We start from the raw sequence: 18,731 nt of genomic DNA, 5'->3' as shown, positions 1-18,731 counted from the left end.
TAAGTCACAGAGAGCCAAAGCTCTTCAGTGTTTTCAGTAAATGAGGCATTTAAGTGCAGTTTTATACAGTGATTTGAAGGTACCGCTGCTGAACCTCTATCAAACCTGGTAGCGCTCCTCATTTACATTTATGCATTTGGCATTCACTTTTCTCCAAAGCAACAAGAAATGAGTTCCCTGGGAATCAAACTTGTGACCTTGGCGTTGCATGTACTATACGGTACAGTTCAGCTCTTTAAATCTCTTTGATTTGCATGAACTAGCTCTGAACGTCTTGACGCCTTGCTGAGACAAAACAGACACCGCCGCGTTCACGCTCACCTTGCGTGGATTTGGTGATTATTTGCTTTGAAACGAATTGTATTAATGTTGGCTTGAGTTTTATCTCTTTCTGTGTTGTTGCGGAAAGGCCAGTATAAGTTCAGGGAATGGGGCTATTTTTGACATTTGGAAAGCATCGTGTGTCTGCTCTGTGTTATTTTATGAATTTATGATTCAAAACATTAGTGGGACAAATAAGAGTGTCTGCGATTCAAAATTAAGTCTCCAGTACATGTGCCAAGTTTACTCAAATTTAATCTTTGTATTCATGTTAATTTAATATGGTTTTGAATATATATATATATATATATATATATATATATATATATATATATATATATATATATATATATATATATATATATATATTATGTATATAGTTAAAATGTAATAACTCTAACTATCAGGAAAAAAGTAATGTGCACACAACATAATTATTATTTATGGCATGAATTATAACTGATTAATGATATTTAAAAATATCATTATGCTTCTTGTTTTCTTTTCTTTTTCTTAATTTTCGTATTTATTTATTTAAAAATAATAATAAAATTAGTTTATTTAAAAAGTTAATACAATTATTTTAAATGTTTTATTTTATTTTATTTTACTTCATTTTATTTTGCAGTTTCACTCCTTTTTTTTTTTTTTTTCTTTTGACAGTTGTATCACTTTGACATTTTTTTTTTATTTATGCCCTCAAATAATTCCATGACAACCACATACACTACCGCAAAAAGATTGGAGTCTACATTTTTTGATGTTTTTGAAATAAGTTTCTTATGCTCACAAAGGTTGAATTTATTTGATTAAAAAAAATAAAGTAAAATCAGTAGCATCGTGAAATATTATTGCGATATAAGATAACTCTTTTCTAAGTGAATATATTATAAAATGTAATTTATTCCTTGGATGCAAAGCTCCAGTCTTCAGTATCACATGATTCTTTAGAAATCGTTCTAATTATGCTGATTTGCAGCTCAGGAAACATTATTATTATCAATGGTGAAAACAGTTGTGCCGATTATATTTTTGGAAACCGTGATACATTTATACTTTTTTCTTTCACAGATTATAAATAAAAAGTTAAGCATTTATGTGAAAGAAATTATGTTACATAAAAATTGTTGCTTTTGTTTGTATGCATCCTTGCTGAATACAAAAAAAAAAAAAAAAAAAAATCATACCGAAGGCAGTGTCTGTTATTCCTTATGAATAAGACCTCCATAGAAGCCCATTATTGTGCTCATCTTTCATCAGTCATTGTAACTGTATGATCATTGCTCAACACACCTCACATCTTCAGATTTATTCCATTTCAATGAAGATAAATATGTTTTCTTAATTCAGCTGATCTGTACAGTTTCTACCCAAACAATTTAGTTAATGAGTGGAGTGAGTCACAACACATCCCACATGCTTTTGGTTAGGATTCAAGTGTTAACTACAGGACATGCTGAGACTTCTGAGGTTCAGGGCCCGTCTGGGAGTATCTTGACAGCAGCTGCTTTAAGCTAATTACAAAAAAGGTCTGAGAAAAGCTTTTTTGCAGATGCATCTTGATCTGATATATCTAAAATCTTGCTTATGCATCTGCATACGGAGATGTGGTCTGGTAAACGTGGGTAACTACAGGACATTGTGTTTGGTGCAGGTTTGGGAAAGTCCCAGTTGCTCGCCGTTTATTTAGGTCTGGTTTCTCAGCATCCCGTGGCTCTCCATCACTCCAGCTTTCATCCACCCCTGCATCCAGACCTGATGGTTTGGCTGCACTTTTAAAACATGAAATGATGCTTATTAAGGGATGTTAATTAACTGTTGGTTCTGTGTACTTTGTTGGGGGAAACTATTTCCCACAGGCCGCATGTGTACAACACACTTGACAGTTTGTTCCATGGAGAAATAGCAATAAAACACTTTCAAAATTAATAAATACCAGCCACTTCCCACAGGGCCAATAGAGGACAACAAGTACTGGAAGTAAAAAATCCCATTCATTTCTTTATACAAGGATTGTTTTTAATGTCTTATAAAGCTTTAAAGACAAATCTGCCATACGCTCAGAGGATATCAGCTTATGATGTAAGCTTATGTTGAAGCCATTATTATTAGTTTAGTATTAGTAGTCTAAAAACAGTGACGTTTCGGCTGAAGAACTAACAACAGCAATAGTTCGATTGTTGCACCACATGGTGGTCGATAGGGACTGTCATTCAACTACATGTTCAAAAACACTGATTCATTCATTCAAAGAGAGACGTTATAAGCGCCACTTTAATAGAAGGCTCAGCTGACCAGCAATGTGTCGATGATAAGACAGAGATTTCGCTTTCGTTGGACAAGACAACCTATAATATAACAAATATATATGACTTGGTGCGGAGGACAGATGCAAGTAATTGCACGCGCTCAGTCGATCTCTCTCTCATTCACTGTCTGTTTAGGCTCGTTACGTGCAAATCTACGGCGCCTTTGTACAAATCAGTATTGTACACATAATGTTATCATTACTAACTTGTTTAATATTCAGTCCACATGCATGAAGTGTAAAACGAGAAGGGCATAATCTTACGGAAATAAAAACACGCAAATATTGCTGTTGCTGCGGTTCTTGCATTCCTCTGCAATTTGCTCGTCAATGGCGCGGCAGTACGAAAGCCCTACCATAGGTTTAGAGTATGCTTGTTGTTTGTCATTTCTCCGAACACAAATGCAGACATGGTTTTGTTTACGCAGCGCAATGCAACACAACGCATAAAAAGACAGTTAAGTCATTATAATCCAGAATTTTTCCCCTACTGGATTCAACAAATGGGTTGTTTGTAATGGGTTTCATTGTTTTTGTCCTGTTGCACCGGTGTTCTGACCGGGGCACGCATCACACTATAGTAAGGGGCGTAACATTTCCGTCACATGCTTGAGGTATTTAGCCAATCACAATCACCCCAAAATTATGTCATCATTTACTCAAACCTGAATGACTAAGTTTCTTTTGTGGAACATAAAAGAAGGTATTTTGAAGACATTTTTTTTTTAGGTATTTTGGAAACAAAGCTGTTTTGGTTACCCATGACTTTAATTGCATGAAAAAAAAAACAACTGAGATGTTTCTAAAATTATCTTCTTTTATGTTCCATATTTTACGTTGTTTACGTAAAATGTTTATGTGTATTTTTTTTTTAATAAAGAATCAAATAAAATATTTATTTTTAAAGCTTTCTCAGTTAACACAAAATTGCTTTAAATAATCTTTTGGGGGTATTTTCACATCCAAATGTAATTTGCAATTAATTAGTTAATCATTTATTAATTAGATTATTACTATTTTATTTTTAAAGGGGGACAGCTCTAATATATTTATATAATGTGTCAGCATTGTTATTATTAATATTGTCTATATAATAATAATATAATACTATTATGTAATAATTAATTATTATTATTAACAATAATAGCAACAATAATTATTATTGTTGTTATATAATCTATATAATAATAATGATAATATGCTCTCATTGTTATGAATTATATTATGTCTATATAATAATAACAATAAATATTATAGTAATGGCATCTTTATAGTTATTAACAATAATAGCAAAAAAAATTATTGTTTTTTATTATTATATAATCAATATAATAATATAATTATATAATAATTATATTATTATATAATTAAATATAATAATACTCAAATATTGTAATTAGTTCTTATTATTGTCTTAAACAACAATAATTAAAATAATGGCATTATTATATATATATATTATTACTAAATGTCCTCATGAATTAATTGTTATTAACAATTAAAAAAGTATTATTATTGTTATCATCGTTATTATAATATAGATATTTACTATTAGTTAATATTATAATGTTATTAATTATTATAAAGTAATAGAGTTATTATTATATCTATATAACATTATTCATTGCATGGAAAATGGTGGTTTAAAATGTGGGTGTGCACTGTTGCACTCTGTTTGTGGATATGAACGGAAATGAAGTGATTTCAAATCGATTTCATGGAGTCTTTAGTCTGCTGACAAACTGATATCAAACACTCAACGCTTTTCAAAAGAAGCTGGACTTTCTTTTGCCTCCACCGTAACCGTCCAAAAACAGTTATCAGGTACTGTTACAACTGTAAAGCTTTCAGTATACTTATGCCTATTTAAATTCATTATTAAATGACAACTGATGGCTAAAACCAAGTGATATGAGAAACAACAGCAGTAAATGACGGTTTACCAAGTTCCTTTTGTAAAAGTTGCTCTTCATATGCAGCAAAATCATTATGTTGACAAGCTAATCAATCACTGAGTGTTTAAAAGAAGTTTAACTTACTCATCTCCACTCTTGCATAACTTATTTAACTCCTAGAGGACTATTAATCAAACTGTCAGGCGCTGGATGCTGTTCAATGAACCTGTCAGATGATCGTATAGACTACACGTGACGTTCGCACGCGCTTTACGTTAGTGTGACGTCTCACCGGAGCCGTCATGCGCGGAGTATGTCTGAAGAAGCGGCGAACTCACCCGTGATTTGAAGCTTCGGCGCAGAAGAGCGGAGAAAGCAGCGGGCCGCGGGATCCTGTCGGAGCAGCAGCGCATCTCTGAGCTCTCCATCCCCGCGTCAGAGCGCCTGCCCAGCCGCCGGAGCGCCGAACCATTAACCTCTACCTGACCACAGCTGCACGCTTCACGACTAAATCAAGACTCAGTCCAAACCACTGGTATAAACAAATAATCTATTTGGAACACTGGCCTCAAATAAGTATTAAAATCGTATATGAATATCACTGCTAATAGAAAACCATAAAAGCTGCATTCATTTTTTACAAATGTTTTTAGAGAAATAACACAAATACACACATTTGTTAGTTTTAACCTGTAGATGATATGTAAAAAAAATAAAATAAAATTGAGGGAAAAAAGCAAATAATAAGGCAGTGCAAACTAATAAGCACTGTAATCCAAACTAAGACGCAAAATATTAAAGCAAAATATACAGTATAGGTACCTGAATGATGCGATTTCAGGTTTCTGTTCTCTTTGGAGTGTTACAAGCTCTTGGTGCATAAAGAAGATCTGTAAAGTTGCAAAGACTAAAGTCCCAAACCCAAGTCAAGATTTGGGAAGATTTGCATAACGCCACCCAAATGTCCACGCAAAGAAAGAAGGCTTCTATTCTCGCTGTTGTCGCTGGCGCCATGTTGTGGAGACGCTGTTTCATTGTGAAAGCAAAACTACTATATTTGGCCTTCCAAAAGAGGACCAACTAGAAATTAGTGGTTAAATTTGATTAACAACCCTATTCCAGAACAGTACAACCGAAATATAAAATGTGCAGCACATTTTATGGAGGACTGTTTCCTGAACCTGGGAGAGAAGTTTACAATGCCGGTTGTTCTGATTCACAGTCTGTAAGTACGTTTACATATTTAAAGGATTTCCCACTGATGGTTCAAACGTGAGTTGTGAGTAGTGTAGAGCAGGGGTTCTCAATTTCAGTCCTCACGAACCCCCTGCTCTGCACATTTTGTATGTTTCTCTATCGCTTCAGACGTTTGTTCTATTCGTACGTAAGTGCCCTGCAAAAAGGACATCACAGGATATTCCACCATGATTCCTGTTTGAAGCGAACGTGTATGTTCCATTCAAAGTGCATTGAAGTGTGTGAGACGTGAATTTAGATTGTATTTGTTTACAGAGGTATATGATGTCACACTTGTCCGGGTGTAAAGCAAATCTGTGAATGAATGTTCTGAAGTGAAGACAACTTCAACAGATTTCCGCTGCTCAGGGAGTAGGGAGCAATGAACACTGTGTAAGGACCATGTCAATGGTAACACAGTTCATGCACGGAGCTCACTTCTAACGAGCTGATTATCTGAGGAGAGTTATGCAAAATATGCAGAGAGCTGGGGTGCGAGGACTGGAACTAGGAACCATTGGTGTAGAGTAGCGCTTGCTGTTTGTCATTTCTCCGAACACTAATGGAGACATGGTTTTGTTAACGTAGCACAATAAACACAACGCGTAAAAACACAGATATCATTATAACTTGTAATTATGTACCCACTGGATGCAACAAATGTCTCATATGTTATGGGTTTTATTGTTTTTGTCTTGTGGCGCTGGTGTTCTGACTGGGACACGCATCACAGTATGACAAGGGGCATAACATTTCCGTCAAACGCTTGAGGTATTCGGCAAATCACAACGCACTGGATAGCTGGCCAATCAGAGCACACCTCGCTTTTTTGACTGATGAGCTTTGTAAAAAATGATGCGTTTCAGAAAGGCAGGGCATAGAGTAGAAATAAAAATGTACAGTATGTGGAAAATAATGTTTTTTGAACCTTAAAACACAAACACATTTCATTACACCAAATAATATATTTTTTTAAACTAAAATCTACTAAAACTTACTCCTGTACTACTCTACTCCTGTAAAACAAAGACCACAAGGGAGCCCTAAAACAGACATTACCTGTGCCTAATAAATTGATGGCTTAATTGATTTAGATACAATTAAATTACAATTAGACTAAGGCCAGCAACAGCCAAGGGTTAACAGTGAATTAATATCAGATTTTGAAGCATTTGGCTTGAAAAGTGAAATCAGTTAGTTTAAAATATGTAAGATTTTAAGATAGGTAAGATTTAAAATAGGTAAGATTTTTACACATTGGAAAGTTTTTTCCATGATATGTATCCATAGTACACTTTACATTTAATTTTAATTTCATTTTTAATTACTTGCATTTTATGCCATTTAGTAAAAAAAAAAAAAAAAAAGGAATTTGATAAAAATCAGCGGCATCTTTTGGGACATTTGGGAGTGTTGCCTGGTGTCCTAAATTATGTAATGGGCCAACATAATAATTTTGACCATTAATCAGTTTTTAACATAAGCTCTAATCCTATTAATAGATAATGTGATAAATGGGTTGAGAAATCGCTCATGTAGGTCATGGTTGCAACCATGTAAATCTGCGTTCCGCTCAGAAGGTCCTGCAAATAAAAGATACCTATAAAATTCACATTAGGCATGACGAGTCCACTTATAAAAGCATGACTTCACTCAAATGATCATACACAGAACTTGAGCCTGTGGAGTCAAAAACATAAAATACACCACTGGTCACATTAGGGTCATAAAATTGGACCTTGTCTCCTGTTTGTTGTATGTGGGCCAGGCTGCTCGGTCATCTTGCACTTAGTTATCAAGTCAACAAGTATTGATTTAATATCTTGGAAACTCGGGACACCTAAAACGCAAGATGCTATATGTCGCCACTAAGCTATCGGCACAGTGTACAAACTTTAACAGGATGGAAACAATGAACTTATTAACTGAAATTACCAATCATTAACATGATAAGAAATAAAATAAATAACAGAATTCTTGGGAAAAAAAAAAAAACAGTATGAAAAAAAAAATCAACAGGATTCCTAACAGTTCTGTTTGTTGATTCAGGGTTAGCATCATCTGAGGTCCTCTGAGGGTCAGAATCATCTCTTTTCAGGTGTTCTGGATCCAGACTGGAGCTTGTGTATATCCTAGTTACCATGGGATGTCCAAAGAGACAAATAGAGACATAATTAGCATAGCTGCTGTTCCAACAAAGTAAAATTAATTAGTTTAACCCAAGCTAAAGAATAAGAATGCACATTTGATCAGATACAACTGCAGTCACAATTAAAGAGCTGCATTATTCGAATGCTTGGCAAAAGAGATGCATTTTTAATCTAGATTTAAACAGAGAGAGTCTGAACCCCGAACATTATTAGGAAGGCTATTCCAGAGTTTGGGAGCCAAATGTGAAAAATCTCTACTTTCTTTAGTTGACTTTGCTATCTTAGGAACTAACAAAAGCCCAGCATTTTGAGACCTTCGGGAGCGTGATGGATTGTAACGTGGTATAAGGCTAGTTAGGTACGCAGGAGCTAAACCATTTAGGGCCTTATATGTAAGTAATGATAATTTGTAACTAATATGGAACTTAATAGGTAGCCAGTGCAGAGACTGTAAAATTGGGGTAATATTATCATATTTTCTTGACCTCGTAAGGACTCTAGTCGCTGCATTTTGGACTACCTGTAGCTTGTTTATTGAAGAAGCAGGACAACCACCTAGAAGTGCATTACAATAGTCCAGTCTAGAGGTCATAAATGCATGAACTAGCTTTTCTGCATCAGAAACAGGTAACATGTTTCGTAGCTTGGCAATGTTTCTAAGATGGAAGAATGCAGTTTTTGTAACATGGGAAATATGGTTTTCAAAAGACAAATCTAAGACAAATCTACTAAGGCAAATCCAGGAGAAAAGGCACAGAAACCTTCCAAGGTCACATGGGAAAGAGAGAAACAGAAAACCACAGACATGTAACACCAGAGCACTCCTCTCCAGGAAGGCGCTATATAGAGTACAACTGAGGCGGGGGGTAGGAGGTGTCTGCAGGGGAACGTGGAGCAGGAGAGAGACAGAAACAAAAAGAGTCCAAAAAAAGTTGAGGGTGGGAGGAGCCCAGGGAAGCCAGGAGCAGGAGGAGCCAGGTGGAGATCCAGAGACTAGCCAGGATGAGGCCCCAAGGTGGAGTCAAGAGAGGAAGAAGCCATGGTGGAGAAGGCCTTGACAACACCCTTGGGATGAACAATGGAGATGGAGCAATTGGAGTTGGAGACCCAAATGGAGCAGAGCAGACTGAGAGCCAGGGTGAGACAGAGAATCCGAAGGGCCAAGGCAGAGCTGAATGCTCAGGTGACCGAGGCAGAGGTGGGGATCTGGAAAGCCAGTGGGGATCTGGTGGCAACTGAGGATAAAAGTGGAGCCAGTGGGAAGGAGGAGCCTGACTGGTGGGACAGAGTGACAAGGCAAGGGAGCTAGGAGCCAAGTTAGAGCTGATGGGTTAAAGGACCGAGGTGGAGTCCAGGACTCAAAGGCTAGAGGCAGAGACAGGGGATCCTTAACCCTAGGGGAAGCTAGAGACTGAAAGTCCTGAGAAGGATAAGAGCACCCAGATTGCGCTGGCTGAGGGTGTGACAGGCACCAGCAGAGATAGGGCTAAGGAACTGGCTGGTTTTAGAGGAGACGGGAGAGGGAGGCTGGGTGGGAGCTTAGGCGTTACAGGGAGCTTTGGAGACACAGGAGAGCTGAACGGAACCAGCTGAGACTCAGGAGACATAGGGGCAATGGAGATTCAGGGGAAAAACCAGTCAATCAAATCCTTCCCGGAAATGTCCCAAAGTTCTAGTAATAGCTCCCAGAGGCCAGTTGCAGCTCACACTCAGTGTCAGGAGTGTTTCTCTGGCTCCAGGGCGATGATCTGCACTGTCACTCTGTTTTGCGATGGCTCGTTAATCACAGTGGGCTACGGCTCTCCATCTGTGGTGGGCTCTGACATCAGTTTCACACAGCTGGATGAAGGGTGGCTGGTCTCTGTGTCGGGGGTGAGGCTGGAGATGGTGGAGCAGATAGTGAATGGAGATATGTTATTCTCCAGCACCCACTCCATGAAAGCGGCAAAATTGTACCAAGGACCACTCCCAGGAAAGGGTGCCTTAGACTGCTCACTGAGGCTTCAGATGTAAAACATGAAAAGTGAGTGGTCTGGATATTGCGTTCGGATTGGTCCCTCAACCTGACTACAAAAAATTCCTAGTATTTTAGACGTCTGGGAGTGGTCCCTCTGCTCCAGACATAGCAGGGTAACTTTAGAATTGTCCATGGTGACAAGGGGAGTGGGAAAAAAAAGGAAACAATAATGCAGCAAAAAAACTGCATGGGTCCATTCTTCTGTCACGCGTTGGTGGTACAAACTGCACAAAGACAAAGTAGATCAATGAAAATTCTTTTAATAAGATAAATTCAAGCATGGAAACCAACTTAACATTGACTTGAACTGATGAAGACTAAGTTAGAACTGAGGGCTAATAAACATGAACCAAACGAAGGAAACTAATGAGATAATTAACAAGACACCAGGTGAACAGAATGACTAATTAAACAGACTAGGGAAAACTAGGGGCCATTCTTCATACATCGTTAACTAGCTGGATTTGATTTTTGATGATTCGGCATGATCTTGGATTGTTTGGTTCTCCGAATCTCATCCCGGAGTTGCTGCCATAGCAACAGGTCCATAAGTTTATACCTGCTCGGGAGCAGGGTTGTTTCATGTAAACAGGATTAGATTGCATCTTTTTAGGCAAATTTGATAGCCTACTTAAAATCTGTCTCTACCACTGCTACTTTATTACAAGGGACACTAATTGTAATTTCTAATAATTAAAAAATGAAATAAAAACTTTAAAAGAACGTGCAGTAATATTTTACAATTTAAAACAGATATTTTGATCAAATCCGTAAATTCTTTTGAAGAACCAAATATGCCAGAGATCAGTTATCACGATTAGAAGATCTGGAATCTTTCAAATAATCTCAGACGTAATAAGCGACGTTTGAAGAACGGTCCCAGGTCATAGGGGACACACAGAAACAAAAAACCACAGACATGTAACAGAAACATTATTTTCATGTTTACCACTTTAAAGCTACTTTGAAACAATCTGTATGTTATGAATAAATGTGACTTGAATTGACAGATTACTGCAATTTTATCAAACAGTGTGTAAGGTTTAGGAGTGAGACAAAGAGCATCACAAAGAGATCAAATAGTATTACTCCCTAAAGTTAGTGCTGTTGTTTTCCCTTTAACAATGTTGTCACATCCTGGTCTGGGGGATGATGTCACTAAGGACCTGGCTTTTGTTATAAAGAATAATTGGAATAACAGGGTGGAAAGTGCGGTAAAGTGGCAACATCAGCTGAAATCAAAGAGAAATTATAAAAGATTCACCCCCACATCCTCCATTTATGATTTTCCTGAATTATAAAAAACAAACTGATATGATTTCATTTAAAACTACAAGTACCTGTAACCTTAAATCCGTAAAACATTTTCTTAAATGCATAAAGACATAAAGATATGATGGTTACATGAAAACAAAGTGACAACCAAATTGGTCTTATCAACAAAAAAGACCTCAGTGGCCCTCAGTCTGGGTTTTAAAATCTAAAGCCCCCAGAACATTATGTTCTAGGCCATATCATCTATCTTCTGAAACGGGGGAGAGGCCAACTAAGTTCTATTAGAGAAAAGGGAGTCAGAGTTTGATTTTAGAGAGGCTACAGGGACACCACAGCCCAAATTCTGACAAAACCAATACAGACTAGTAGCAAAGAAGGAAAGCCAAAAAGAAAGAAAAAAAACCCCACCAGACACCACCAGAGAAAAGCGTGGGAGGATGAGAACAAGTGAGAGAACCAGAAATCAGAGGAATGAGATGAAGAAAGCGATAGATTCATTAAGAGAGACGGATGGATGGCGTTCAGAAGACGGGTAATAGGAAACTTTGAGACTAAAAGAAAACAAAAGGAAATAGAGAGATGTTTTTATCAGCGATTATACGGGATGCTTTCTGCATGTGATCCAAAATACACCATTATGTTACAGCATGCGTGGGAAAAACAAAACACTTTTTTTTTATTAATGTCCTCGCCCCTGCCCAAAGATACAAATAATCTGACGAAAACCCACAGCAGCAAGAGAGGACGAGTTAGCAACTCGTACCATTGCCACAACAAAAGGCCCAGCGGTGCCTGGCTGGAGGCCTTAAAGTCCAGACTGTTAGAATCTGGGATATTCCATCCGTATTTGTTCGGAACGGGGGAGAGATTGACTCGATCCCATTAGACACGAGGGAGTCAGAGTAGGATTTTTGGGGGGACTCTAGAGAGAATATGTGGTGATCTAACAAACCAAAACATGAGTCTCATAACTCTCACCATGGTGTTCTGGTCAACTGAACAAATCACATAAATATAAAACAAACATAGCAACCGAATGCATTGCCGCTTGCTTCTAATCACTCCCACTCATTAGCTTGTGATCATTAAACTACAATGCATGTGATGACTGTTCAGTGGCTGAACATTAAATCAACACTGACACTTCATTTGCAATAATGTGTGAGCATAATGGCTTTGTTTGGAACAGATCTGCTTTGAATACTGTGCAGTATATGGGCCATTGTCAGGAAACTAAACTTGTGTGCCAAGTATCTCCATAACTTACTAGGACAGAATGTAATCAGTTTTTTATTTGACTGTAGAGCAAAACAAGTGTTAAGATAAAATTTTATTTTTATTTAAAATGTTATTTTTTCTTAAATATCAGCTAGTTTGAATATCCACATTAATCACTGTTACATAAAAACCCCTCCAAATTCCACATTAAAAAACTGTTCAACCCTGTTATGTTGTGATATTTTAGTTTACAAGTGTCCTTGACACTGTATTTGAGAGTTTGGCATAATTTTTGACCTCATGGTTTAAACAGAGGTAGGTTTCTTTTATTCTTCTGTATTCTTGTACATCTGTGGTTCATTTTGGTTAGGCTTATATTGGACCTGTTGAGCTCAAACATTGAACTCTGTTGTGGAAAAAAAATTCAGTGATCAAATTTTTGCCGGGAATATATCGTTCTTATGCAACAAAGCATGAATGACTTCACTGAACATTTTGCACATCAAAATCAACTCTGTAAAATTTTGAATGTAACAGGGTTGATAAACGTTAAAGAAGAAAATAAAGAAATAGCATTTATTTTGTTATAATTACAAGGAACACTGAAACTGAACCAGTTTATATTCTATTCTGATTATTTGTTCAAATTATAGTTCCTGTGAAAGGGTTGAAAATAAATGAGAGGTTAAGGTTCAATTTAACAACAATAGATACTGTAACTATTTTTATTTTGTAAAGCTATTTTCACATATTGTTTTATTTGGAATAATAATTTAAGAATTGGCTATTAAAAGCCACTTATTTGTTGACCACTAATCTGATTATTTTTTAATTATTATTAAATAAATTTATTCTAAAAACACTGTTCAACCCTGTTCTGTTGTGATATTTTATTTTTGAAATGTTCTTGACACTATATTTGAGAGATTTGTATAATGTTTTGACCTCATGCTTTAAACAGAGGTAAGTCTCATACATCTGTGTTTAATTTTAGTTTTTATTGGACCTATCAAGCTCAAATGTTCAACTCTGTTGTGGACAAAAAAATCAGCAATCAACTTCTTGCTGGGAAAATATTGTTCTTCTTGCACAAAGCACAAAAATAATGACTTTGTTCAATATTTTGCACAAATGTTCAATCCCACAATATTTTTAATGTAACAGGGTTGACAAATATGTTTTGAAAGAGAACTAGCATTTTGTTTTAATTAAAATTAAAAACAAAAAATAATAAGTTATAGGCCCATGTCTATTAATTTCAAAGTTCCTGTGACAGGGTTGAAAAATTGATAGCTTTGAGGTTAAAGTACGTAACAATAAATAACTATGTGTACTTTGTAAAGCTATCATCACATTATTTGGAGTGATAATTTAGCTACTGAAAACTCTTTATTTGTTGACCACTAATCTGAATTTTTTTTTTTTTACAAATGAAAAATGTCAAAAATAAATGTTAAAATCTAATTTGACATTTTTAAATTAAATGAATCAAGAAGATTGTAATGTTAAACTGTGATTGCTACCAGTTTCATTTCAGTTTGACGTCTATGTGAGCTGTGCTTCAATACATCGATACATTATTGACAATGACTTTTTGCAGAAATTTTGCTAATGTTGTCTGGCAGATTGTCATTTGTTACTCGAGACACTGTATTTCAAAACAAAGGTAATTTATTCAGTTTGAACAAATTCTTCATACACAAAAATATGTATATATATGAAAAAGTACATATTTCATACACTAACATAGTTCACTGTTGCCATTTTCCTGGGTATTCGTTAGCTGCCCTGCTCCACAAAACTTTCAGTAGTTTATTTTTTTTCTGTACAATAATGTTATAGGAAACAAAAACTATTTAGACTATAACCATTATGAAAACAAATTTATAATTGATGAATGAAGACATATGGCCCTCAAATAAACCCCCAGATCTTCACCAATACAAACAGACACCCACACAAAATTCATAAAAGGATTGCAAAACGGAAAAATCTCGGATTATGGACTATAGCATATTTTACACTGCTGCTTTTTTGAAATGTCATATAAGAAAAAGTCTACAAAGTGTGATGCTCATGTACTAAAAATGACACTTGTGACTGGTTTAACCCCAGTAGCTCAACCGTCTGCTTGAATCTTCAGTTAAATATGCTTGTTCCTTGTGTACAAAGTACTTCAGATAGACCGGAGAAGAAAAAGCCTTCTGTTCTTTTCAGTTTCGGAGAGATTGGATGAGCCAGCGATGAAGCCTGCATTGCTTATACATTACTAAGCAGACTGGACGCCGTGACCGTTTTTGGTGGGACAGCCAGGAGTTTCCATACGAGTTGACATGTTACAACAAATTGCATTTGTTTTACTTGGAATTAGTTGAAAATTGTTGACTGACGGCGGTGGTTTTGGTAGATAATTTGAGTTTGAGTGGCCACACTCCTGGGGTTTGCCCTCTCCTTGACGCTTTAGCCAAATATCTTTGTTTACACACATGTGAGAAGTTTGCACGAGCGACTCAAGTGCCTGGCATCTGGATCTGGACCACCTCTCCGTTCTCGGCTTGCTGGAGCTGAATGGCCTCCTTCACGTCCATCTCGGCCTGTAGCGCTGGAGTCAGAGCTTCAGCCTGAGAACCAAAAACAGTGAATGTGTCATTTTTGTGTCATTAGAAAACCAAATGCAACTGCAAAAATGATTGCATTTTCATGTGTTCCAACTCAAATTTAAACCACTGGATGAAATATTAGAGCTAATTTTACCATGTCAACCTGATCCTTGAAAGCCATTAACAAACTATGCAAGGACAAAGGTTCACACGCAGAATAAACAAGATTTCTGCTAACTTCAATGTATTTCGTGCAGTGAATTTTTAATTTTATTAATTGTGAGATAAAAAAGAGATAAAAAATATGCCTAACCCTAACTAGTAAAACATATTAATTTATTCTAATTTATAAAAACTTAACAATTATTTAATTGTTTGTGTGTTTGTTTTTCTCTTTTGCTGAGACGATTCTACCACAGTATGTTTTAGGATTTTTATTTTATTTTGTATTTTAAAAAAAAGTGTGTGTGTGTGTGTGTGTGTGTGTGTGTGTGTGTGTGTGTGTATATATATATATATATATATATATATATATATATTTGCATTTAAAAAAAACGTTTTTTTTTTTTTAGCAAAAAAATAGTACTGGAATAATAACTACTGGAAATTCAGCTTTAAGTCACAGGAATGAATGTTATTGTAGATTGTAATGTTTTTGACAGTACTTTTTAAATCAAATAAATGAAGCCTTGGTAAACAAAACAAACTTCTTTCAAAAACATAAACGTGTTAATAAATGTGGTTTCTTATCAACTGGTACATATGGGAAAAATAATAAATAAATCAGAATTACAAAAAAAGTAAATTAAAAAACTAACTGATATGCGTATATATATATATATATGCGTGTATATATATATATATATACATACAGTACAGACCAAAAGTTTGGACACACCTTCTCATTCAAAGAGTTTTCTTTATTTTCATGACTATGAAAATTGTAGAGTCACACTGAAGGCATCAAGGGCTATTTGACCAAGAAGGAGAGTGATGGGGTGCTGCGCCAGATGACCTGGCCTCCACAGTCACCGGACCTGAACCCAATCGAGATGGTTTAGGGGTGAGCTGGACCGCAGACTGAAGGCAAAGGGCCAACAAGTGCTAAGCATCTCTCGGGAAACTCCTTCAAGACTGTTGGAAGACCATTTCAGGTGACTACCTCTTGAAGCTCATCAAGAGAATGCCAAGAGTGTGCAAAGCAGTAATCAAAGCAAAAGGTGGCTACTTTGAAGAACCTACAATATGATATATTTTCAGTTGTTTCACACTTTTTTGTTATGTATATAATTCCATATATAATTCCACATATGTTAATTCATAGTTTTGATGCTTTCAGTGTGAATCTACAATTGTCATAGTCATGAAAATAAAGAAAACTCTTTGAATGTCCAAACTTTTGGTCTGTACTGTATATACACACACACACACACACACACAAATATACATGTATATGTGTGTTAAAACATCCATGTTTATTTTTATTTAAATACATTTAAATTTTTCCTGATGTCCTGTAATGTTCTTAAGTTTTATTTATTTCTAATTGAGTTTTTGTTTTATTTCACAACTTTCCCTCCCAGTATACAGTTGATATTTGCAGCCAGTGTAAAATACCAGATTTATAGCAAGTTGACCAAACAGCTGAATACTACATAAACAATGAAGTTCACAGTGACAGTTTATCTTGGATGGAAACACCCAGATTAATTCTTGGCATTACAGAAACAACACTGAATGGAAATGTCTGTCTGCAGCACGTTCTGAAATGTCTGTTTGATTAAGATACCATATATAATCGAATCACTGTCAGCCGGCTGATACACATCTATCGCCGCACAGTATATCCCGTCATTCCCCCAGGCTTAATACAGGGCCCTGTTTTATCATATTGATGGAGGCAGTGAAAGCAGACAAATACAACGCTGACAGGTGTACAGATTGATACAACACAACAAAGATCAAGACAACAACAAGAGATGGAAAACCAGGAGGAAAGTAAAGGGTCAGATGAAGGCTACACTTTATCTCAGTCGTCGAAATGAAAACACTCCCTCAAAAAAAAAAAGAAGGGCAGAGGGAGTGATGCAGGGGGGGAGACGACGCAGGATGAGTCACTTCAGAGTATGAGCAGTGAGTCACTTCTTCCTCAACACACGCCAGAGGAACGGACCGCACACCTGCACGGTGCAAAGCTCAAACTGTACTCAAGGGCACGGCCCCCAAGTGCCAAGACTCTTAAAACACAGCCCGCCTGATGCGAGACACTCCCAGCCTGTGCTTTTCATCTTTGGTGCTAAGTGTAAACTCCTCAGGGGCCGATTTCCTGCAGCTCCACAAGAGGGCACTCATTAGAGCCAGTGATTGAATCGCTCAAAAGTATCTGTTTCAAACAGCTCTGCGTAAGTGAGCTGACACTTCTGTCGGACTGTACAGAGAACAGAGCTTCCTGGCCGGAAACATCCCTTCATTTTCAACCATTTTTATCTGTGGCGATCGAATGGGCGATATGGAAGCTATTACATGAAAAAATGAAGGGGTGTGCTCATGAAAAATGGCTGTAAACACTACCACATGTTTCGTGCAGCAGATGAGAGCAATTGAAATAATCCTGAAATTCACAATAGGAAGAAGCGCCGTGACCTCAGGATGGAGGCTGATGCCAACGGGAGATCTGAGCACCGTATGAGCGATTCAAGAAGACGACTGTCTGAAATCATTCAGGTTGAAATGAAATGATTCAAGTGAATAAGTTGACTAATTATTAAGCTTTACTATAGTTCAAGCACTGGATGTCATTTCCTGGCTTCTTAGCTCCTCAAGTAGGTTGCAACGGGTCAATAAAGTAACATTTGTATTATTTACATTTTGAATTTACTTGATTTCTTACTCGAGGTCCACTATCAAGTTTTTTTTTTGCATTTATTTTTTGTGATCATGATATTTTATCTTCATCCCTGATGTCCACTTAATATGCACTTAGGGCTTTAGCTATCAAATATTTTAGTAATCGAGTATTCTACCAAAAATTCCATAGATTAATTGAGTAATCGGATAAAATGCGTTTTTGCTTAATTAAAGTGCAATATTAATTATGCAAGAGAAAATAAGACTCCTGGGTCTCTTAAAATGAACTAAGTTTCCTTTTTTAGAAAAAAAAATATTTTTATTTTTTAAATGCATAGAATGCAATGCAATGCATAAATAAAAAATAAACATTTAATTATTACCCATTGTTTCTCTGTCTGTACTTGTACTGTGAACAATCACAATAAAGTTGACAGATGAATTAAGTGCATTAAAGTGCCATTCAGTTGGGGTTTTAAATAAAGCTTTTTCTGAGATGCACATTAAACATTAAACACATAAAACATTTATTTAATATATCTTTTAATTACTGAAAATTAAGCAAACTTAACTTTTTGGTAAACAAAGGGGATTTACTATTAAAAATAAAACATGGAAGAAATTTTGTGTGATTAAACCCTAAAAAAAATAATGTTAGATTTTTTTTTTTTTTTAGTAGTAGGCTATTTACATTCTGCTGAACAATAGTAATACATCTCTGGCAAATACTTGATTTAAACTAAACCGGACTTTTATTTTGATGGGTTGAAGTACCTTTACAGTTCTGTGTATGTGATGTGACGCTAGTTTTACTCAAATCAAACGGTCAAATGCTCATGAAGTGACTGTCAGAGCAGTTCTGGA

The 18,731-nt window shown here is 36.1% G+C and overlaps 1 protein-coding gene across 3 annotated transcripts in view; it reads right to left on the bottom strand.

The window, feature by feature from the left end:
* Positions 1-14,073: 14,073 nt before the first annotated feature.
* LOC132125246 (protein BANP) overlaps positions 14,074-18,731 on the bottom strand; it is a 62,301-nt gene continuing 57,643 nt past the window's right edge. For all 3 annotated transcript variants that reach the window (XM_059536552.1, XM_059536554.1, XM_059536553.1), the window contains one exon: positions 14,074-15,041. In XM_059536552.1, the coding sequence (XP_059392535.1) occupies positions 14,931-15,041 (111 nt within the window). In that variant the 3' untranslated portion in view covers positions 14,074-14,930. The remainder of the gene's footprint in view (positions 15,042-18,731) is intronic.

Source organism: Carassius carassius, chromosome 43 (genome assembly GCF_963082965.1).
Source record: "Carassius carassius chromosome 43, fCarCar2.1, whole genome shotgun sequence".
NCBI lineage: Eukaryota > Metazoa > Chordata > Actinopteri > Cypriniformes > Cyprinidae > Carassius > Carassius carassius.
The sequence above is the reverse complement of the archived record's forward strand: the minus strand, read 5'-3'. Positions and strand labels throughout refer to the sequence as shown.